Here is a 24,658-nt window from a genome sequence, read left to right as displayed (position 1 = left end):
CCGCTTTGTATAAAATTGTCGCTTTTTGCCCGATGCAATAACTTAGCGGTTGGCGCCAGTCAGGCTGGGAAAATAGCAGAGAACAACTCTACAAGGGGTTTGGGTTTGGCGGTTAGGACGCCAAAATGACAGCTCGCCGACCATTGGAGAACAGTGTACCACGTGTGAGTGGCGGAATTTGAAGAGATTGGTCGGTTCCTGAGGGGAAAGGAGGCCCCTACGGACCTACAAAAAGAGCGCGGAGAGGATTTTGAGGGATTCGGACTTTGGATTTGATGGAGAGAAATTGGGGACGGGGGTCGAGACTTTAGACGAGGCAGGATGGCCTCCCAAGTCGGGAATTGTAACTAGTGTGTAAATAAATGCACATAGTTCTCTGCAAGCAGTGAGTCGACGAGTGAGCGTGGTGGCACTCAGCGACGTTCGTGCCACCACGCTCCAGACCATCGAAGCGGAACCTGCCTCCCACACCATCGGGAGGAACAACTTTAACTACATCCACTGGCCAAATTCGCCCAATATACGTTTCTAAAAAATGCTGTCCAACGGCGCCCCTTGGTGTCTGCTCCAAAGTGCAGAATAGGGGCATGTCACAATCTTTGATTTGATTTTTAATAGGGAAATAATAATAAGGGCATTTATATGCCACCCATGAGTGTAATTTTGGGGGTTTTAGAATGCTTAGAGCCCATAGATTGCATTATCATCATAAATAGACAATCTCAGAATCCACTTGAGTGACCCGCCCCTTCAATGCACATTCTCCAGCCACCTCTGTGAAAAGTCTTAGCTTGATACATTCAGAAACCGATTTATGCCATCCCTTCAAACACCCATTCATCCCTTTGACTCATTCTGTAGAATGAATAACAGTAAACCACTTTCTTCTCATGTGTGCTAGTTTTTATTTAAATAAAAGAAATAAACAAACTGAAGTTTGTGATACCCCTCAACTCTTACGCCATATTCCAAATGACATGCACAGAAGCGCAGCGGGGGAGAGGGCTAAGGTTACGTGGTTTCCAACTGGGTTCTGTCTTCAGGGCCCCCAGCACTCCCTCCCTCTCCGATTGTCAACTTTCCAAGGCCTGGTTCAAGCACAATAGACGCTTCATACACATGCCAGATCACAGCTGCCATTGCTGAACTTCTGTTGGCTCACCAGTGATCTGAGCCACTGAAGCGGGCATTGACAAGCTTCCACAAAGGCCAATGCTGGGGAGGACACAGTTAAATCTAAAATGGCAATAACCTGTCCAGCTGTGGTAATGACGAAGTAAACAGAATAGGAGGAAACAAAAACTGAAGGTCAGTTATGGCGGCACCCATGCACAGCTGATGCAAAGTGTCTACTGGCAACGAGATGTTTTAATGGCACCACCTCACCGGCGCTCTCTTGTAACGGAGCTGGTAGGATGCGAGCAGACAACGCACTATGTCAAGCACAGGATGGCTATGTTAGTTCGCATCCCTGCCGATTAAAAACGGTTTATTTTTTAAAGAAATGTGCATGATCTTTTTGTGAGTGATCTTTCTAATGAAGAAGATTGCCTCGAAGTTGCTTGTTATATTAAAAAAGTTACAAATGTTCAAAAACAAGCCTGGAGCTTCGCATGACAGCTTGCGTGGCGTGCATTATGGATGTTCACAGGTCTCTGATTCTTGTTTTTTCGGATGTGTGGAGGCTGCTGTAGAAAATGTTTTGCATTCACGAGAGTAAATGACGTGCTGGCTTCTTAGCTGTGTATGCACGTATAGTTGTTGCAAAGCACAGCACACTTGTTTTAGCTACATTGAGCTTGCCGATACCGACGCTTCTATACAAGTATGACTCGGCAGTTGCAGACGAGGAAATGCTCGTCAGCAACTGGCGCTTAGCTCCTTCCGCATCGAAAACATGGCAAAGAAGTTTGTCACATCGCGACTTCTGCTCGAAAGAAAAGCATAAATTTTCCTAAATTCTTGAATTGTCGGACATGGCCCAGCAAATTCAGTCAATTGATTAATTTGTTCTATTCAATTTCTACTAAAAATTGTTTACAAATATAAAATAGCTCGCTGAGAAGCGCATCATTCATTATGCATATTTCTTTGAGTCCACAAAATTAAACATTGAAATGGTACTAATTCATAGCAAGTGTGTACCCCTTTTTCTGTGACGCTGATGTGTCACCGACTTGCTAGATATAAGACTTCGATTGCGAGAGGGTCTCGCGCGTTTTGCATCAAGTCGGGTGAATAAGCAAGGATTTAATCGAAACTACTCCAGAAGCCAGCCACCGCTTCTTCCTGCCAGTTATTTTGAGGAAATGTTTGTTTACCCGTTTAAAAAAATTAAAAAAGGAATCAACTTGGAACTAATGAGAGACTGGCACTCACAAAACACGTTGGAATTAACAGGATACACAAAGTTGCTTTCATTGAAGTGTTTACTACACACGTGAGTGGTTCTTAAATTTCGCTTCTTCTTCTTCGCTTCTCTTCAATTTGATGAGACATTCCTTTCTGAGCTTTATTTTGTCCAAATCAAAATAAAGAAAAAAAGAACACAAAAAAACACCCTATTCGCCGTAGTAGATGTTGTAGTCGGGTGAAGTGCTAGATATTCTATTTTCATCTAGCTTTTCATACTGGGGTAGAAAACGGCTCACCACCATCCCAGCTTGTCGACACCTCAGTGCCAAAAGTGTTTGCTAGCACGACTAAGCGTGCCACGGTTTCAAGCTTTACTAAAATGTCCTACTACAAATATCACTTCACCAAATAAGTAGAACTTCTGAAAAGGGCTTCGCTGCACGTTTCCCAAACAGTGCAAAGCGAGCTGATGAGCCGAGAGATCCAAGATCCGTGCGGTCTGTCCCAGTCTGTCCTACCTGTGATGTCACAAAGGATGATAATGATAGCTAGAGAAGTGCCCCCTGTAGTTCGTGCACACTGCCAATTGCATAAGGTCGGGGCGGGTAGTTGGAAGTCGAGAGGGAATGGTTTTAATGACTTTGGGTAGATGGCGCCACGAAAACCTACAATGTGACACTGTGGTTCCCATGACTGCGCAGATATGGAAATAATTTTTCCTTTGCGATTACGCAGAGGAGTTGCAGTTTTTTGGGTGGTGGGGGGAGGAGGGGGATATAACAAACAATACAAAATTTTTCACTGTTTTCTAACACTAATAGAAAATATCATGCATCATAAAAATAGTATCAATATACATCTTTATAGTTATGTTGTGCAGGAATCACACACATGTGGGCGTCGTGCGTGTGGTTCGGGACAAGTGTGTTTTGGTATCTCGCCGCAGTTACGCGCCCGTTACATGACTCTTATCTTCCGCTTTACCTTTCCACTTTCGGCGGCCGCGTCTTGTGGCGATCTGCCAGGCTTTGTCAGTATAAAGGAGGCTATGAAAGATACCAACAGCATTTTAACGTGAGCCCTCTCGCTATAATATAAATTGAACGTTGTCACCATCTCTAGTCCCCTGCTTTATAATCTCTAACTATTTATTCCTGGTGCTCCTAAGCAGCCCATGGGCCTATGGAAGGGTGCACCAATTGAAAGATACATATCGCATTGTTAAAATTTCTTTGCGTTCTCATGTACATTGTGCTTAGTGTCCTTTGTAATAACTATTGCATATTGTAAGAATTAGTTTTCTCATTCGCATTTGTCTTTAGCAGCGGGCGAATGTGCTTTGATTTATGCCTGGTGAATTTTCTAGGTCTAAGTTTTTGCATAAGCCTAATTAGCTAAATATTAAATGTCAAATTGATGTACTGAAATATATGCATTTATCCACCGTAGGGTGCTGTTCTAGAGCGCAGCTCTTAGGCGCCCGTTTCCAACTTGAGCGGTGTCGCCGTCACCGTAACCGCGTGGTGCATTATGGGACATATTCCATGATGCAACGTGCAAGGAGGAGGAGGAGGAGGAGGAGGAGGAGGAGGAGGAGGAGGAGGAGGAGGAGGAGGAGGAGAAGAAGAAGAAGAGGTAGACGAGCGGGAGCGGAGGGGAAGGAGGAGAGGAGGGTGAAGGAGGAGGAGGATGAAGGGGAGGAGGAGAGGAGGGGAGCAGCTTGAGGAATGAGGGGAGGAGGGGAGGAGAAGGACGAGGAGGGAGAAGGGGAGGAGGAGTATCAGGGAGGATAAGGAGGAGGGATTAGGTGTATACCCTCCCCTCAATACCCTTCCCTCCTCCTCAAGAGCTGCGCTCTGATTCGGCGTTACAGAGAGTTGTAAACGGCTTTCATTTTTTTAATATTTACTCTAACAATAATTTTTCTGTTCAAATGCTTATCTAGGATTGTTTAGTTAGTTGTTCCTCTTTTATAATACCTTAGTTTTTTCATCCCTCGAGACTGCTACCAGTGAGGGAAGGTCTGCGCCATTTGCGCCAAATTGTGCCATTTTCGCTAAGAATTGCGCTGCACCTACGCCAAAATTAGCGAAGCAAAAAAAAAAAAAAAAGTTATTGGTCATATTTAATATTTAGTGAAGTAGGAGGAAAGGAAAATGGTACAGATATCGTGTTTCAGAGTTGTTGTTTTATTTTAGGTCAGAGTTCAATTGAAGGCTCAAACACATAGAACCACAAACATACTAAAAGCACAGGTCACAGGACACTCGCTGCACCTGATTCGTTTAGTCGACGAAAAACCATGCGCAGGAAGATGGACAAATGCCACAATGTCGCGCTTTGATGCTGGTTGGTCCCATTAGCTCGTAGCAGTGGTGGCGCTTTAAATTAAGGCGAAACAAAGTATAGAGATTGCTCGTCAACTGTGTTGGTTGGTTGATGCGCTGGCGGACTGATCTCCGACATCGTATCAATTTTTAGACAATGTCGGCGATGTGACGAGCTACATTCTGCGAGAAAACATTTCCGAATTGTAGAATGGCGGCTACCGTGATAAGGCAGGACCAGTGTCTTGTACTCCTGTTGCGATCACTTAATTATCATGTCTGCCGCATGCCCCCGTTCTGCCTCTCACCATCGGAGTGCTAGCTGCAGCGGCTGACATGGGTGTGTGCCTGGGTTAGCGGCAGACTTGTACGTAACTTAAATACTCTACTCAAGTTACGGTATCTTAAATACTTTTGTGAGTAACTTGGTATCTTGCAAATACTTTTGAACGTCAGTATTTAGTACTCTAACTTTAAATCTTTTTTCAAGTAACTTGTACTCATTTTAAAGTTACTTTTAAGTTATTTTCTATTTTTTATTTTCTTCAGAGGCGGGAAGCTTGGAAAATATTGAACTCTAGTTATTTTGGCTAGCGCCCTGCTATTGCAGATACATTTCGTGCCAGGTAATACAGTGCACTTCCGGGCTTCTGCTGAAAGAGGTGACAGGGGGAAGCAGGTGTCGCAGCCTCAAGCTGAGCGGAGGCGTGTCGTGTCTTACTGGGAAAAACGTCAAAGCACATTTTCTTACAATTTGTTTGTGGCCAAGCCCAAGAGCAACAGAGATTCCGAAGCAGAATGGCATGCGGGTGAAAGCATAAGATGTGTACAAGGCTACAAGCCAGAGGGAGCGCACTTGTGTCAAAAAGAGGGTGGGTTCTACAAGTGTCTGGTAAGAGTTGATGTACTGTAAACCAGAGTTTATTTTTCTATGTTATGGAGTGAAAGCATATAAAAGAAAGCCTTCCAGCTTCAGAAATGCCTTTGCATTTGCACTCAGTTGCACACACCGCTCGTTTGTTTCACTATGTTCTCTTCGCACACAAGACTCGTAAGATGCGACTACACGACTCAAATCCGGCGGCCCATCGCTCGCGGCATACGCAGCATTGTCTTCGGTAGCACGAATGACCGCCGGCGCCCACCATGGCAGTGTTGTCGGATGGCCAAACTGTAAAGTCCCCACGTCCGTGCCAAAAAGTCCCTGTTTGACCCTACCCGGGTGTGCAAATGTCCCTACGGTTGTCCCCACAGGGGAAACATAGTTGCGTTTTATTTATTTTGCTTTTTTGAGTGAGCCTCCCTTCTGTACCTCTCCGTGAGCACGTTACAACTGATTAATTAGCTATTTCTTGTTTTACAACCACGAGATTGAATGTAAAAGGAAAAATAGAAGTTAATCCAGGTATTCAGTATAACAAATTAAGAGCTTTTGTGTTTATTGCATAACATACAACAGTCACTAAAACTTGAACAGCATTTTTAAGAACACCCTGGTTATTAGGACCTTACGTTAACAAACGTGCACAAATTGCCTGCGCGCTGCCATCTTTGTCGTCTGCTGTGCTGGGGAGCGCTTTCTGAGCATGCGCTATTGCTCTGCTGTGCGGTATATAAGACACTGCCCATGGGTCCACAGCTCAGTGACTCAGCATTTTTCACCTTGGTGATAAGCGATGGAAAGGTTTATTGACCCACTTTTTCCAGGGAGGGTCCGCTCCACAATTGGTTGGTTGGCGCAATCTGATGGCACAGGTATTTTCCAAGCCGAGCTCAATAGCACATCACACGAGGCTGATATAATCACAAGACGATAGGCTCGAAGGAAGATGATAATCAAGACAATAGGTGACCTCGCGCCGAGCACCCCGCCTCCAATGAACGCTTCCATTGATGCAAACATTTGGATTATTGTGACTCGAGTGAGCGTAGCAAGCACAACTCGATGCTCCGGGGCCAGGGCCCCTGTTCGTGCTCAAGTGCACCTGCACTCACCAGCACCCCCCCCCCCCCCCCCCCCAAAAAAAAAAAAAGCAATGAGCGACGTTGTTAGTGCGAATGTTGCGAGTGTAGCAGCCTTTCGAGTTTTCCGTTTTGAAAGTCCCTACCGAATGTCAAACTCCGTCCTTGCGTCCCTACAGCAAAAAACAAACAAACAAATGTTTTATGATTTTGGTTTTGCTTGACAATGAATTGCAGAGGAAATTGTGACTTTTGAGTATCTTGAAAGTAACGAGTTACTTTTTTAAAGTATTTTGTACTTTACTCAATTACTTTGCAAATTTAGTACTCTACTCAGTTACTATTCTTTTGTGGTACTCAGTAACTTAACTTAAATACTTTTAGTGAGTATCTTGTACAAGCCTGGCTAGCGGATAGGGTCAGTAATTACGCTCGGTCCTAATCCAGGTCTACTTTCTTTTTGTCTTAATGTTTGGTTGATCTTTAATTTTAAAAATCTGCCCCAAGAAAAAAAATGTGGACCTATATTTGGATAAATGGTAATCAAGATTGGTTCCCGTGCAGCTGTCAATCGAAAGAACGGAGAACTTTGACTTTATTCTGGTTCCAACGCCACTAAGGAGCAGTGTCACTTGAACCAGTGTAGGCTTTCAAAAATTTTAGGGGTGGTTTTGGCAGCTCATAATATTAAAGTTTTGAGTTTAATAGGTTCACAAAACTTGGTGGATGCATTTTTGTTGATAGACGAGTTGGTTTTTGCAGGCATTTTACAGAACATATACATACAAGCTAAATAAACTACCGGCTGTAAAAAGGCGAGGTGAAAGAAACTTTCTTTCAGCTGAAGTGTTGTGCTATGATTCATTTTTCATAAATTTTTTTTTAGTACTCATTGTAAATGGAAACTTCTTTGACTGGAGCCTTATTTCTAAAAAGAAAGCTCTGTGTTCCTTTGGCACCCTATCTATTATTAAAAAAGTTAATAAGTAATATGCTCCAGTATTAAAAACATATTCTCAGTCGTTATTAAAGATAAACTCATTTAGCGATGCAATCACTTTTTCAGTTTCAAGTGATGTGCTAACAGATGTTGGCATCTGCTCCAAAATGATCAGTGACTGCTCCAAACCAATGTTTTGCCTGCTACAGAACCTGCTACAAAAGGTCGAATGCGGCTTTCATCACTGGTACAAGTCCTGCCCCCTTAGCCAAAAAGTTTGGAGACCTTTGGTTTAGCCGATGAAGAAACACGTACAAGGAGATGACGAATGCCATGGTGTCGCACTTTGATGCTGTAAATCAACCGGCCAGAGCTGTTGATGCGCTGGCTGGCTGAACACCAACATCGTCTAAATTTCCAGACTATGTCGTCGATGTCAGGAACCGTGATAAAATGTAACCAGGGTCTAGTACTCCCGATGAGATTGCTCGATTATCATGTCTGCCACATGCCTTTGTTCCTTGGCTGCAGAGTACCGTGGCACTTGAGCTGCTCGCGTCAACATTCACCGCCTCTCATCAGCGTGCGCACGTCGAGCTTCATTGCTTTGCACCGGAGTGCTAGGAGCAGCAACTGACCTACACTTCGTGTAGGGGAGAAAGGGCAAGCACTATGAAGGCTGGGCAGGAGGAGAGAAACCTCCTCTCTCTAATGTTCCTAGTGTTCTCCCTTTCTCCCCTTGCCCTCCATTGCCCTCCTCTCCCGTCCCGTTTTCCTAGTACTCGCCCTTTCTCTCTTGGCTTGGCATTGCCTTCGTCTGCACTGCGCACAACTATTGATGCGGAGTATAGGGGATTGCCTGGTTTAGCGAGATAGGCGCGCAAATTATGCTCAGGATTATTTTTTGGTCGTAATTGTAAGTTAATCTTCAATGGACCTCTTGGCGAATATGTGCTGCCACCTAGACACGCGACTGGGGTCGAGGCTAAGTGGCGAGAAAACAACGCGCGCGCGAGGCCTCTCCCACCCGTTGCACTCCCAAAACGTCAGCTACATCCTGTTCACCCATTGAGACGCTGTGACCTAGATACGGCTCCCCCAAACTCGCCTTTGTCCCCATCGTGCGTAACCTTCCGCCCCGAAGTCGACACAACGAAACCATCTTCCCTCTCTGCTCGGCTAGAAGGAAGAGAGAGAGGGTACTGGAACCAGTTACTCTCAAACCGATGTTTCTGCAAAAGGTCCATTAAGAAAGAGAGATAGGAGAAAACACATGTCTATATATGTTTGAATAAATATGGTAGTCACGGTAGTTCCCGTGCAGCTGTCGATAGGAAGAGCAGGGAACTCTGACGTAACTGGTTCCTATGCCACTAAACAGCAGTGTAACCTTTAAAGCACAAGTGTAGGCTTTTATAATATTTTTGGGGTGGTTGTTTTTGCTGTTTATGATATTAAATCTTTCCTGACCACGCCCATAGGCCATCAATCATTGGTGACCGATGGTTTCCAAGTGTCATTAAGAAAGTAAATTTAGTGCGGAGAATTATGTTCCACAATCTGGTGGATAGCCGAAGAACTCTAGTTTCGGCTTCAACGTAGGTTTGAGGTTTATCACAAGCTGGTGGGTTGTCGAAAATAGTCTTGGGAGCGGTAGTTGCATTTGTCTAACATGACTAACTGCTTGCATCCGTCTTTGTAACAAAAATGGCATTATTTACATAATTCAACTATATTGTGGCATACTTTCTAGACCTCAGGAGCTCTGGGCACACCTTAAAGTATGTTATAACGTCTCTTAACAGGTGTTTGTCGGTAAGCATCACTATAATTTTCAGTGCTGTCTGGAGCCGGCGTGCACTTTTTAGGTTCCTAACAAGGCCGACAAAAATGCTAAATATGCAGGAACTGCAATCAAGACTATGACAAAACCAACATAGAACACAAAAAATGCATTCTGCTAGGTATGTGAGGTGAACTATCTGTGTTTCACCAATATAAGCATTCCTTCATTGAAAAGCACAAATTTTACGAAGGCTTACCCTCCCATGAACAAAAAATAGACGTCAGTCAGAAAGTAAACATTAGACATAAGTCTGTCTGGTTAGAGGAAATAATTATTAAAATAAGACGACCAACCAATCCCTAAATCAGGGGCCCAACATTTCGAAGCCTGTTTGGCTTCTTCTTCAGGGGCGACTATGGAGGAAAGGAGCCGCAATCCTTTCCGTTTCGAAGGCGAACAAACTTCGAAACATTGGGCCCCTGATTTAGGGATTGGGTGGTTGCCATATTTTAATAATGTCAGTTAGAGTATACTAACTTCCAGAAGTGATAGCCGTGGATGTGGGGCACATTATTTATATTGTGAATTCTTTTTTTGTCGTTTAATTTGACACAGCTGTAGAAGTTTCGACGTTTATACGCCTTCCGCACATACATTGTATTTTCAAGAAATAAAATTTTAATATCCTTTTTCCATATTATACCAACCTCTGTTTCTTCTGAAAGAACAACTAATTGGCCACATTTTGATGTGTCATATTGCTTCATATGCAAGTTAAGAAAATAAAAGCGTTTCCACATATCCCATGAAAATCGCTACTTTTCCCGTGGTCAGGAAAGAATTAAGAGTCTTGTGTTCGGTAGGTTCATTAAACTTGTGGGACACATTTTTATTGGTAGACATGTTAGCGTACCTACTGGGACGAGCTTCCACTTCGCTCTTAGCCTGTGACGGACTATAGTCTTCGTCACTAAAGCCTTGAAATGACTCTTCTGAGTTGGAGCAAAATCAACTCATCAATCACTCAGTTTCTACCTCCTTTTGACTTTACAACCCTCATCTCCCTTCTTCTGCTTCGCTGCTTCACCGCTGCTATGCCCGTGCTGTTGACTGGTCGCGAAAGTAATGGCCGTCCACAACGACTGAGCACTAAAGTGTCTTTGCATATTTTCAAACTTGTTTTAAATAGGTGTGAGCATTTCATATGTCCTTTAATGATTTTTTAAATGTTACAAAGGTAGGGGATGTCGCTTATTGTGACATGGGCGCGTGCTCAGTAGTTTATGTTAGTGGCGGTTAAGCACAGAAGTCTCAAAGTTGCAAAAATCTGATAATGAAGGTGCTGCTTTGCCCTCTGAAACATCATGCGAGGGACGCAGTGCCGTTTTGACAATGTAATCATACGCGCAAGTAAAGGGTCATCCCGTTCCCAACTACCACCTGCTTCCGTTTTACAGTCCCTTTAAGATTTCTGTAGTTGAAGACCCCAATAAAACAGTTTCCGGCTATCTTGCTTGTTACAAGTAGCTGCTTCCTCGTTGCCTGACGTATCCATTTGCAGAAACGTCGACTCCTGCAACAAATGTTTGCGGTGTTGTCAGGTTTTCTAAAATGTGACACTTTCTATGTGCCTTGAATATGCACAAAGACTTCTAAATCATATACTAGTTCTTGATTGTCATCTTGGTAACCCATACTTTTATTGCAACCTAATCTTTCACAACTCGCCGAGAGAGAAATATTATTGGAATTGCATTTTTTTACGCACATCTCTACATGGTTCCTTTTTTGCCTTTTTTTTTGTGTCATCTTGCAAATATTTACGTCCATTATGTCAATATAAATCTGCATTCCTATTGCATTTCTTTTAAAAATTTAACTGCCATTGTAAGACTTGCATCTGTTACCCTCATACAGAAACAATGGTTGGTATAGTCTTGCAGGTCCATCAGTTTTGTTATTGTCCAATTTTTGTTTCCTGCTCTCCCCTTCTGTAATGCTTTTGGGCCTTGAGGGAACAATAAATGAAATTAAATGAAATGCTAGGTGTACAGTCGCAGACAATATGAAAAATCCCAGGCGAACACGTGGCCTTCAGGATCTGCCACACTATCTGTCAGAAGAAAGCTCAATTATTATCGAGTGGCTGTTCAGTTTTTGTTGCCGCTCCCTGTTTTGCCACCGGTTGCTTAATTAACACTAATTTTGCCGAATATGAAGGTATTCTGCAACAAGAGGCAAAATTGAGCATGGCTGAATCTGCCGGGTTGTCAGGTTGAGCGGTCAGTTTTCGGCGTGTGATGACAAGAGTTTGCAGAATAACTAACGATGAGCCATTTTTGTTTTATTTCACTGACCACTGCTGCTATCGGTGTTGAGACTCGGCAGTCGTTCGCCAGCCAGTTGCGGCGTAATGACAAAAGTCAAAGAGCTGCTGAAATTCCGCTCACTGACACAGTAGATAACTCAACTTTCTTGGGTTAGATAGCACTGGAGGTCTTCAGAGCCCCATGCTCGCCTGACCCTTTTCGTGTCGTCCACGGCTGCACGTACTGACACGAGAGTTGCATTTCCTGGACTTAGTTGGTGACATTGACTCATTTTGTATAATGCATTCTTTTGCCACTTCTGTTAACTTCCTTACTCTATTATTTCAGTGCACTTGCATTCCACACATCTTTTTTTGTAGTAGTTCTCGCTTTATCCTTGTTGACCCTAAAGCCCCCTCTGCTGACTTTGTGCAGGCACTGGAATATTAGTAAACAAATGAAATTGATGAGGCTCCTTTCCTGGTTGTGTTGTGCAGCGGTGAGCCCGAGCCGTTTCCCAGCCACACCCATGCGGTGCGAGTACTACAACGAGACGCTGTGCCAGGGGCCTCCGGGCCCTGGCGGTGTTCCGCTCCCAGGCTGCAACGGCAGCGAGGAGTGCAAGCCTGGTGAGAATGAGAAGGGGAACCTGTGTTACGTTCTATGGCAGAACACCAGCGGCTCCCTCAGCATCAAACTCAAAGGTACGCCCATCTTTGCAAATGCTTGATTTTCAGAATAACCTGCCACCACCTGTCGATGGGGTGTTTCGAGCGTACGTAGTCGTCTCTCCCTTTCTCTCGTTGTGCTGATAAAAGAATCCTACCGAAATGATCTGGCAGTGCGGCAATGTCTCGGGCCTCGCCACATTGCCGGCTTGTTACGTCAGGCTTCGCGTGAATTTTCGAAACTATAGCTTTGAATAGCGTACTGTTTGATTTGATTATTGTGTCGAATATAGAACGTTGACTGTGCTTGGAAGTTCCACAGTCTTTCTCTATGTTTGTGATCTGTTTGGGTGGGTTAGTTTTCTTCCTGCTCTGGACAGGGAACATAGTTTTCTTCCTGCTCTGGACAGTGACATTAAATTTGAGGGATGTATTTTCGGCCACAAAACTGTATTTAATTACAATTGTTTTTGAAATACCCACGTTTCAGTATTTGAATACACACATCAAATACATTACCCAATTTGTAATTAAATACAAATGCAAAATACACAAAGTATTATAAATATGTATTTCAAATACTTGTATTTGAAATACTGCCCATCCCTGCAAATAGGAAAGCCCATACCCCAATCCAAGCCTAAAGCCGAAAGTGTGCATCTGGCGACCATGCTACCATTCGGTTATTGATGTGTGTGGTTGAGCATCATGTTTTCATTGTGTTTCCAAAAGTGGCCTCTTCACTGACGATGTTGGCAATAAGAAAGTGATCGCTTGATCTGGGCTGGACGAACTTGAATATTTTGAAATATGCAAGGTCGATTAAGCCCGTGCAAAATGATCCTCACAGTGCTCGATGCCCACTGCCTTGTGTTGTAATTGTCATATACGTTTCACCGCCTCTCCAGTCGTCGGGGAATTTCACCTGAAATTGTCAGGGGAAACCTGGAAAAGTCGGGGAATTTCAAAATAATAATTTGCTAGACACCCTGGTTACTATACATGAAAAAGAAATTTCTTGAAAACTAACGATTAAAATTTATTTTGAATTCTTATTTTCAAGAAGTAGTAGCGAAAGCAGCTTGCCACAAGGAAGGTCGAATGCTTTTCCTTCTTTTGCAAGATTCAGCCGATAACGACTGAGTGTAGTTTCAAACGCCGTCGTCCAGCTCTCTCCCAATTAAAGCAAAGATGTCGCCATTTTCTGCAACAACTGACTGACCTTACAAACTCTCATGCCACTATACTCCAAGATCAGTGATTCCACTGATTTGGAATCGAGGGGTGCTTGATTCTAGGTAAGAGTATGTGCCTCATGAATGTCTAAGGATTGAGGGTTTAGATGAAGACAGTCCTCGTACATCGCAGAAATTTTCAGAAATCTGTGTTTTCCGAACTGATTTTGTATTTTGGACACCGACGGATGTTTATCAATGTCTTTCGGCTAAAGCGGTAAAAGTCTGCAATCCAAGTACTAGTTGATGGCCTGCTCAGGAGGTGGGGTGCGTGCCCCCTGCAATGCGCAGGCTGCTGGGTGGGCAACAACCACGAGTGCAGCCGGAGCGAGCACTGTGCCGAGACCAAGAGGGAGCCGGGCGTGCAGCTGCTCTTCTGCTGCTGTGAGGGGGACCTGTGCAACTCCCACCTCAAGCCCTCCGCCAAGCTCACCCCTGCACAGTCCCGTGAGTGTCCCGCGTAGCCACATGGTGTCGGGCAATGTAAGGGGAGCCAAGTTGGTTCGTCTTTGAGATGGGGAAAGAGTAGTTGAAGGCATACGAGCCTAGGTGAGATAGGGAGGTCTTGCACAGCCATGGAGGTAGGGAGCTTGTGAAGCCAGAAGTGTGGAGGGACACGCTTTCAATGATGACCAAAACCAAGAGACTCCATTGGACGAAAAGAAGAGCTGACCCAACAGCTGTTTTGGTCACCCTCGGCGAGGGTGACCATAACATCTGTTGACCAATACCGTCTCTTGGTTTTGGTCATTGTAGGGGAAGTGTCCCTCCACACTTCTGGCTTCACCTCGGTGGCCTCATGTCGCTTCCAGAAGTTTCCTACCTCCATGTACCCTCGCCCAGAAGTTCATTCAGCACAACCGCTGAGGTTGAAATAATGGGACTGTGGTGATTGGAACTGCAATCTTACTGCGATGTCGCGTTTTTGTCGCAGTGCATCAATATGTTGTCATCTGAAATAAAAAAAAAGAAAAAAAAAAAGCTCCGAAATAAAGAATATACGATACAATGCTAGGATGTCATGACAACCAACGAGGGATCCTTTATGTGCCTTCTTCATTGTGTCTTACGTCGTGCCATGTTAGGAGAGAATATGGGTGCGGGTGGAAGTTATTTCTCTTGCCTTGCTCTTCACACGAGCTGCATATATGTAAATTGTCCTGCCATTTTCCATCTTTGTGCGTAGTGGGGATATGAGTTGAAATGAAGAGCTTCCTAAAAAAGTATCTCCCAAGCCTCTAGCTCCTTCCGAGTCGGTAAGCAGTGAATTTCCGTGTTGTCGGTGTTTACATCCAACTGTGTCATGGGTTATTGCAGGTTGTGGGTCGCCTGTCAATTCCCGATCAGGCCTAGTTCTACTCGCTCCGAGGAAGTCACACAAAGAGCGCTATCATAGAAACACTTTATAAATACTCAAATTGTGCCGTCGATGCTGTGGAAGGCCACGGTTGCCCTGGGGTCCGGGTCTTGCCTGGGCTCGTTCAGCACCGCCTCTTTCGTTCGTCACGGCCCTTCGAACTCTGTCCACGCGCACCCACCACGAGCGTCCCTTTCTCTTCTTCCTCGCCGCTCACGGGGCCGTCCATCCACGTTCAGCGTGGCTCGTTGTCTCCCACACTCCCCTCCCCTCAAGCCTCAAACTCCGGGGGGGTCCGGAGCATCCGGAGTCCCTGGACCGAGTCACTGGACTCCAAGTCGCCCATCTCCGCCTTGCTGGTGGCGGTGGACGTGCATCAGGTGACTGGTGAACTCCTGGTGGGGGGACTTGATGAGCTCTCGCTCCCGCAACAGGTCCGGGGTCAGGTAGCTGTACGTCTGCTGGATGGCCAGGTAGGTGGTCTCGGCAAAGTTGCCCAGCGTGGCCGTCGAGACGCGGGCCGAGGTGTAGCAGTCCTCGATGCCCGCCATGTGCAGCAGCTTCTTGGGCACTGGGGCGGACACGATGCTTGTGCCGCGGGGCTCCGGATCAGCCGCATCAGCACGCACCTTGCAGGGTACGGTGTGGCGCTTTCCGCTCTTCTTTCCACAATAGCCGCTACGGACGGGGATGACGCACAGCTATGCCAGGATGATGGCTTGAAGGATGGCCGTGGCCACCTCTTGGGAGCACATGGCAGGACTGGCACCTCTTTGGAGCTCTTGGAGCACTGGCCGTTGAAGTCCCCAATGGCCACAAAGGCCTTGAAGCGGGTGTGCTGGCCGGCACGCGTCTGCTTCTGCACCGGCATAGTCTTCAGCACCTCGTCCTTCAGCGTGTCCCTGGGACTCTCCGGTCCTCCGCGTCTCCGCCACCCTGCCTTCGTTGACGTGGTCGACGTCGGGATTGCTCACCCCGTCTCTGCCAACCAGGTTGACCACCCTGACGGTTGGTCCGTCTTGCTCCTTGCTAACCGGGTTGACCACCCTGTTGGTTGGTCTGGCCGTTCCCCCTTCCAACGGGGTTGACCACCCTGTCGGCTTGTCTGGCCATTCTCTTGCCGAACGGGTTGGCCACCCGGTGCGTTGGTCTGGCTGGTCTTCTGCCGGAAGGGTTGACCACCCTGGGAGTTGGGCCAGCTGGCTCCGCCGGTATCCCGGGAAGTGGAAGGTCGCCTTCCCGGATGGCGCCGCCCATTCTGGTCCCTCCGGGGGGCATTTCTGGACAGAACGAGCTCTATTAACATCTTGCAAAGATTAGATCAAGTTCTAGGCCGCAGATTATAGCGCCGCGCAGAGCACCTATCGGATCTCTCACCGACGGGTTCGCGCATTGTTCGGCTACCGCGCTTAGGCAGCGTTGCCAGTCGCGCGCGAGAGTCACGCGGAACGGAGGATTCCTCGTTTTGTTCTCGTTCATCGTCATCCCGATCACGAAGATGGTACTTTTTTAGGTCTGTGATGTGGACCGGGCCAGACTCCTCGCTCGCATTTTCCTGAGCGAGCCTGTAGGTAAGACGTGACAGTCGTGCCTTTACCACGTAGGGCCCTTCCCACTTCGGAGCAAGTGAGGCTGCGAATCCGCTCGCTGCGTTGCTCAAAGGATGGGTTCTCCTGAGGACCAAGTCACCCACCTTGTACTCCAGGTGACGATGAGTCTTATCGTACTGGGCCGCCTGTTCGATCCTTGCTGCAACGAGGTTCTCTCTGGCGTCGTGCAACGCATTCGAAAGGCGAACTTTCAACTCCGCCGCGTATTTAGAGAGTGGGCGTTCTGTCGAACCTTGGTTATTTCGTAACCCGTTCTCCAGCGGAGACGATAGCTCCTTACCCAAGTTTAGAAGCGCAGGCGTTAACCCAGTAGATCTGTTCACGGTCGTCCGGATTGCAAAACCCATCTCGACAATGTGTTCGTCCCAGTCCCTGTGTCTCTCCGTTAGTGTGATCAGCATGCTCTTCAAGTTTCGGTTCACTCTCTCAGTGATATTAGCCTGAGGATGGTATGGTGTCGTCCTTTTGTGCTTTATGTTTAGCGCCAAGCAGGAGTCAGTGAACACTCTGCTGGTAAAATAGCTAGCATTATCGCTGATGAGACACGTGGGTGTACCGAAGCGCATGAAAGTTTCCAACAACTTCTCCCAGATGCGCTCCGAGACCAGCTTCCTCAGCGGGTGTAACTCCACCCATTTCGAGAAATGATCGGTTATTACCAATAAATACTGGTTCCCACGGGGACTTTTTGGAAGTGGGCCGATGATGTCGCAAGCAACCATCTCCCACGGGTAGTGACTCACTACAGGCTGCATCAGGCCTGGGGGCTTTCCCCCTCGCGGCTTCGCTTTCTGGCAGGCTGGGCAGCTACGGGCGTATCGGAGTGTGTCCTGTCTCATCCCCGGCCAGGTCGCGACGCGACATAACTTTTGAAAAGTCTTGCTGCCGCTGCCATGACCAGCCAAAGCCGAGTCGTGGAAGTATCCGATAAACCGCCTCCGTAGCCTCCTAGGAATCACCACCCTGAACGGAGAGTCGTTCCCCTCCTCGTCGTCGATTGTTGGAATGTAGCGGAGCAATAAGCCGTCTTGACCCAGCAAGTATGAATCAATATGTTCGTTAAATTGACCGCCAGCGTTCCCGGTGTTGCTTGCTATTTCCGCAATTTTCCCCAACACCCGCTGACAAAAACCATCTGCCTTTTGGGCCTCGACAAGCTCTTCCTTGCTCACCACTTCACCCCAAGCCACGATCCTCTGTTCCCTCGTGCGGCCTCCTAACACTGCGACGAGCTCCTGTTGCATCGATCCCTTCCCGCTGTCTCGCTTATGAGCGGCCGCGCAGGAAGCTCGTCTCTCGCAATCCCCTGGCTGCGTCTCCTCCTTCCAACCACTATCATGGGGCGCCCGAGAAAGTGCGTCTGCAACCTTGTTGGTGGAGCCCTTTCGGTACTCGACAGTATAGGAGTATCGCTGCAAAGTGAGTGCCCACCGAGCTAACCTCCCCGCCGGCTCTTTCAACCTTTGAATCCAGGTGAGAGCGGCGTGGTCTGTCTGAATGACGAAAATGGTCCCGTCTAAATACAGGTCGAATTTCTTTAGAGCAAACATGACGGCCAGCCCCTCCTTCTCCGTCACGCTGTAATTGCGTTCTGGCGGTGTAAGGGTTCGGCTGGCGAATGCCACCGGGCGCAGCTGTCCGTCATGTTCTTGCAATAACACCGCACCGACCCCGTAGTCACTCGCGTCGGTCTGTACCACGAACGGACGGTTAAGGTCTGGCAGGCACAGACTGGCCGTGGCTGCTATCGCCCTCGTGAGGGAAGAGAAAGCTACCTCTTGTTCTCCGCCCCAGGCCCATCTTGAACCTTTGTGGAGCAGCAGGTTCAGTGGCCGTGTGAGTCCAGCGCACCCTGGAATGAACTGCCGATAAAAACCGACCATTCCAAGGAACCTTTGAAGGCTCTTCGCGTCACGCGGTGGTGGGTAATCAAGAATGGCCCTCAACTTATCCTCGTTCGGCCTCAAGGTACCGTCATCTACGACGAAACCCAAGAGGTTGACCCTTGAGGCTGCGAGCTGGACCTTCTTTGGATTAATCGTTAATCCCGCTTTGCTCATTCTGCTTAAGATAATCTCAAGGTGTGCTAGGTGCTCCTCGAATGACCTTGAAAATACGACGACATCATCCATGTATGCCATGGCAAAGTTGAACTTCGCGTCCCCCAGCACGATGTCCATAAGCCGTTGGAAACTCGATGGCGAGTTAGACAATCCAAACGGAAGGCGGATAAACTCAAACAGACCCCTGTGACAGGTGAACGCCGTCTTCTGGACATCGTGTGGTGCTACCTGGATCTGCAAAAAACCTCTGCTACAATCCAAGGTAGTGAAAACCCTCGCGCTACCCAACGAGTACATGATGGACTCAATAGATGGGAAGGGATATGAATCCCTTCGTGTCATCTCGTTAAGTCGGCGGTAGTCAACGCAGAGACGAGCTGTACCGTCTTTTTTTGGCGCTAAGACTACCGGAAAAGCCCAGGGACTCTGTGACGGCCTCACGGCCCCTGTGTCTATCATCTCATCGAGAGCCTTATCTAGGAGAGCTCGCTTGTGCGCACTCAGCGGTCTGGGATTACAACCCCATGGTCTAGCATCTCCTGTGTCGATTCTGTGTTGTAAAATGTTTGTAAGTCCTGGCCTCTCGGTAAACATAGCTGCGTGTCGATGCAAGGCGTCTGCTAACCTACGCCGTTGTTCTACCGGCCCGTTGTAAGAAGCGACAATCGCTTCAACGTTTCCCGATACGACTCGCGCAGCTAATGTTTGCTCCTCTCGTGATCCGACGAGTGAGCTTTCTGTGTCCTGACCGAAACTCGGTGGGACGGCAAAGGGGATAAGGGGAGTCAACGGATTATAGTGGTACCCGTTATTCTTCAAGTCTATGATAATCCCCTCCCGGCAGACGAAGTCCTGTCCTAAGATCACAGGGATTTGCATGCCTGGCAGATACAGAAAACGCTGCCTCCTTCGACTGCCGTCGAGGCTAAGGTGAAGGCGTATAGCGCTTTGTGCCCTAGCCGATCCTGCTGCTAAACGCAGCGTGGTGGAAACTTCCCGCACGTGAAGTGCTCGTCGGCGACAGTCTTCGTAGACTCTGTCGCCGATCAGGGAAAGAGTCGAACCGGTGTCAATTAGTGCGTAGTAACTGTTACCACCGATCTCGACGCGCACGTACGGCCCCTTCTCAGATGTCAAATCCTGAGTTCGACATGCCGACGGGGCAAACACCGACCTGTCGCTGACCGCAACTCCAGCCCCGTTGGCAGACTGATGAGGGGCCTCGGCAGCGGCCGGCAACCGCGAGTCGGGAAGTCCAATTAGTGGCGCCGGCCTCTCGCGTTTCCCTGAGAACCATGGGGGGGAGCTGCCGTCCATGTGCACTGACGCTTGATATGCCCAAGCTGATTGCATTTATAGCACCTGACCTGTCTCCTGCCATTGTGTGCTGAGCGTCCGCCGCTACCATCACGCGAAGCAGTGTCGCGCCGGGGGTCATTGTAGTTCCCGCGACCCTCGTAATGATTCGCGACTCCGCGGTGGTCGGCTGCGCCGCCTCCCCTAGGGGGATGCGCCCTGGAAGAGCCCGCGTTAGCTGCTCTGCGCCTCTGTTCAAAAGCGAAGGGATCTAAGGCGCGGGGCACAGCAGTTGCGCCACTCCTATGTCCTGTAACGGCCACGTACGGCGTACGTGAGTCGTCGCAAGCTCCCGCGCCTCGTCCTGTCCAGGCGCAACCCGGCTCCAGAGATTCCTCTGCGCGTGGAGGGGGGCGATACGTCAACTCGGCGAGCAAGCTCGCCTGAACGATGCGCGCCTCTCTGGCAAGTGCTTCCAGATCAGCGAAATCACGTCCGCGCAAGTAGGGTTTAAATCTAGGGTGACACTGGCGGATCGCCCTAGCTACCCTCTCCGCGTCTGACGCTGTAGGGTCGGCTCTGGAGTAGAGCTCCTGGAGAGCGCGGACGTATTCTACGAGGCTCTCGTCCGGATGCTGAGTACGGCTGGCTAGCTCATCTCTGATCCGCATCTCATAGTCGGGAGGCAGAAATTCCTCTCTGAATCGTGTCCGGAAATCTGCCATCGAAAGGAACGGCCCCTGCATTCGCCTCCAACGCGCTGCGTCATCCGTCAACGCGATTGGGACGATCTGTATCAGGGCCGTTTGATCCGACGCGCCCAACGCGGCAATGTACGCGTCTAGGTCCTGCAAGAAATCGTGAACCGATGCTGCGTCGGAGTAGCCCGAATAGGTCGGCGTCGGCACGCTCAACCGCGGGCGAGGCACGGGCGTAGGCGCGGGATTCACCACCCCTGGGGCCAAACCCATCTGTCTAGAAAACGTCGCGAACATCGCCGTCATGGCGTGCATTAGTTCGCTGACGTCTCCCGTGTTCACCGCCGGAATTGGGGGTTCTAGCGCTGCCGCAACGCTCGCTTCCCCACTCGTGCCTTCTCCCACGTCTGAGTCAATATCCGCCACTGACTGGGTTGAGGCCTCGGGATGGGCGGCCTTATTCCGTAACCTGGACATGGCGGCAGAACGTTAAACACTGATGTCCAGCGGAGTAACAAAAAAATTCAAATGGGGAAACAAAACAAACCTAAACTTAGAAATCGCGATTCGTGGGACTCCCCGGGAGCGAAAAAAAAACAACGGCAGACTGATCGGGCCCCACGTTGGAAGCGCCAGTTATGTGGGTCGCCTGTCAATTCCCGATCAGGCCTAGTTCTACTCGCTCCGAGGAAGTCACACAAAGAGCGCTATCATAGAAACACTTTATAAATACTCAAATTGTGCCGTCGATGCTGTGGAAGGCCACGGTTGCCCTGGGGTCCGGGTCTTGCCTGGGCTCGTTCAGCACCGCCTCTTTCGTTCGTCACGGCCCTTCGAACTCTGTCCACGCGCACCCACCACGAGCGTCCCTTTCTCTTCTTCCTCGCCGCTCACGGGGCCGTCCATCCACGTTCAGCGTGGCTCGTTGTCTCCCACAAGGTTTATAGCCCAGCCTAAGCACCCGTGCATTATACTCCATTCACGCCCAGCTGAGACTGCAGTGGAAGCTACACGTGCATTGGACCAGTCGTACCTCGACCCTTCGCCACGTGATCATGCTCTCGCCCTCATCCACACGTGGAGAGCTGGGTCAGGTGATGAAAGGGAGGTGGCTGATGGGTCCAGTGAAAGAGTTGCGTCCACTGCAGTCTCAGCTTAGGGGTGAATGAAGTATAGCCGAATGCCGGCAAAGGGGAGATGAAAGTGTCGTTGGCTTCTTGACGAAACCCCTTCAACAGTAATGCAGATCGGTGCTTTAGCCTGCCTTGGACCAGCTTCACTGGTTACTTCACTTAATCCTGGTATTGGGTGTGGATTTCAAAAGTAGTAGCTTCTAGAACGCTTTTGGAGATTTGTAGATAGATGGTTCCCCCTCTTCCCGCTAGTATCTCACACTTGACATTGCTGAGGTAGCATTATGGGAGACATTTAAGTCTACTCTTGCACCTCTCAGTGCAGTTATATATAGGGTTCCATGTTTTCGGCATATATTGATAGACGTCAAAAAGTGGCCCCTGAGCTGGTTTCATTGAAAGCGGGGAAAACTGAAAAACCCCAAGTTGAGACTGTCCTAGAATAAAAAAATGCAAGCTTCACTGGAAGAAATCTTTGTCTATACTTTTATTTTGGATTGACCCAGAATGGTAGCCCCCGCTGAACTGTCTGCTAGGCTGCAGATTTGGGAACCATACCTTCTACCTCGTCCTTTGTTCTTTTATCGGCCCCGGCTCCCAAGTGCTCTCTAGAAAAATTGCTATGGTTGTGCAGTCAAAGCTAATGGGTGCACGTTCACTCGCGTTTCTTCAGCGCCCATCAAAGCTGTGCATGCACACTTTTTACTTCTTCTGAATGCCACTAAAAGTTGTCTGCAAGCATAGTCACGTGTTATGTTCCCTGGATGTTGGGCACTGCCATGCCCATCTCCTGTTTCCTTCAGTATCAATCCCAATAAACTGACTTTTTGTCCAATACTTTAAGTAGAAAAATCCACGAGAACCCCCTAACTAAAAAAAAAAAATTGAACACCAAAAACAGGGAACCATGTACTCACATTCACCTAAGAACCGTAAAAAAAAAAAGTCCGGTCCTCGTGGAACGTTACCAGTTTCCCCCTTCCTGCAATAAATTAAGATATATGGAGGTGCATCCTACGTTAGCTTCATGTCACTTTATCGAGATGCGCATGTTTCAAACGCAGAAAGCGTTGTTTCCTCTATTGACGACCGATTCTCGTACAAACTACTTCGGGCACTGTACAAATAATGTGCAAACTTCCCATCTTCACGACAAACTACTGCCTCATCATTATGTGGGCACACATTTGCAGCCACGACGGCCTCTTCCCCCGTGCGGCTGACGCGGAGCGACCTGCGCTGGGAGACGGTGCTGGCATGCAGCCTGGGGCCCGTGGTGGGCATGGCTGGCCTGCTGCTGGCAGCCTGGTGGGTGTGGCAGCGGCGCAAGCTGCACCACGCCCCCTTCGCCCAGGTGCCCACAGCCGAGCCCACCCCGCTGCCCTCGCCCCTGGTGCCCCCCCGCTCCCTGCAGCTCATCGAGGTCAAGGCCCAGGGCCGCTTTGGGGCCGTCTGGAAGGCCCGCTATGGGTCGCAGTACGTGGCCGTCAAGATCTTCCCGCCCCAGGTGGGTGGGCACGTGCTTCGGGGTGTGGTGCCTTAAATGCGGTGTGGCGCCCGAAACGCATCTCAGACCGGTACGTTTACCGCTAAGGCCCCTCCCTGCCTTTACCGTAAGATCCCGAAAGATAGCCCACTCCTATAGTAATAGTAATGTTGTGATCAATGATGGCCTCGGCGTTAATGCAAATAGTTAAATACGGCGGGTTATAAGCAAATGTTGATGACTGGAAAGTACAGTCATTTTTGCTTTGTTGCCCCTCGCCGTCATAACAAGCTTGGGAGAGGCACAACCTCGAAATAGCAATTTTTAAAACTTTTCTTGGTTGTACATTGAAAGTTAGCCCACTCCATATTTTCAGCCGATTTGCTCTTGATGTTAGGTGGGCTATCTCGGGATTTTACGGTAGGGTGGCCACAACGTTTCCCGCGCCGTAAAACAAAACTAGAAAAATCTGCGCCCGCACGTAGAGAAAGCTCAAACTTTCACCGAGTGTAGGTTTGGGTAGTGGGTTTTATCCTGTGAAATTTTGGTGCATAGTTCTCGTCCTGTAAAAAAATGAGACCAAGAAACATTGCAAAGTCAACAGTGGATATGTGCGCAGACGACCGATTTGGCGATGAATGTTACTTGTGGTGCCGTCTCCCGATGGGTGCAGCTAGCAGGCAACGAAGTGCCTCATTTGCTTGCTACGCCTTTAAATCTAGATCCTGGTGGGGACACAGCAGCAGAGGTGAATGCGGCAGACGCCTGTTCTGCTTCTACAGAATCATAGCTTCCAGTACACAAACACTATACTCCGTTCACCCTTAAGCTGAGACTGCAGCCACTTCCACAAGCACGAGAACTTGAGGTTGCGGCTTTCAAGCTTTCTCCGCAGGGCAAGCTCTTGCCCTAGAAATCCATGTCTCAAAGCCAAGAGCACGGGCCAGCTCGCGCTTGTGGCTGCAGTGTCAGCTTAATAGGGGGGACATTACCCAGAAAAAATGATACCTAGTGAAGAAAAATGTCGGATATTACATTAGTTTTTTAAGGATAGTTTTCTAAACAATGTCAGTGTGCTCCCGATAACGACTATAATTTCTTTCACAATTTATGTACACAGATGAAACTTTGCACTGCATGCTACCTCACCACTGCCAGTATATACTGTGAATTTCATTCATATTCAGCTGAAGGTTCGAAAGTTGACCCCTTTTGTGTGGTGTCCTCCCTTAACATGGTATAGCCTAAAACTCTGCATGCGTACGGGCCAGCCCACAGGTCGTGCTCGGGCTTCGCATCTACACTCATGAAGGGTTCGGGCCGGGTGAGGCCTTGCATTCAAGCCTACATGGCGGGCCAAAGCAAGCCGGGCTGCGTTTATGTGTGTTTGTATATAGCAACATGTGTGTGCATTTGTATATTTGTTTGTACGG

At 48.3% G+C, this 24,658-nt stretch overlaps 1 protein-coding gene across 1 annotated transcript in view; it reads left to right on the top strand.

Annotated features, from left to right (window-relative positions):
* Window positions 1-24,658, top strand: part of LOC8024771 (activin receptor type-2B) — a 66,173-nt gene that overhangs the window by 22,603 nt on the left and 18,912 nt on the right. The window contains exons 2-4 of the mRNA XM_029990874.3: window positions 12,177-12,383; window positions 13,874-14,029; window positions 22,933-23,246. Coding sequence (XP_029846734.2) covers window positions 12,177-12,383; window positions 13,874-14,029; window positions 22,933-23,246 — 677 coding nt within the window. The remainder of the gene's footprint in view (window positions 1-12,176; window positions 12,384-13,873; window positions 14,030-22,932; window positions 23,247-24,658) is intronic.

The sequence above is a fragment of the Ixodes scapularis genome, unplaced genomic scaffold (assembly GCF_016920785.2).
Source record: "Ixodes scapularis isolate PalLabHiFi unplaced genomic scaffold, ASM1692078v2 PGA_scaffold0__279_contigs__length_252992795, whole genome shotgun sequence".
Taxonomy (NCBI): Eukaryota; Metazoa; Arthropoda; class Arachnida; order Ixodida; family Ixodidae; genus Ixodes; species Ixodes scapularis.
This window is presented reverse-complemented; position numbering and strand designations above follow the sequence as displayed.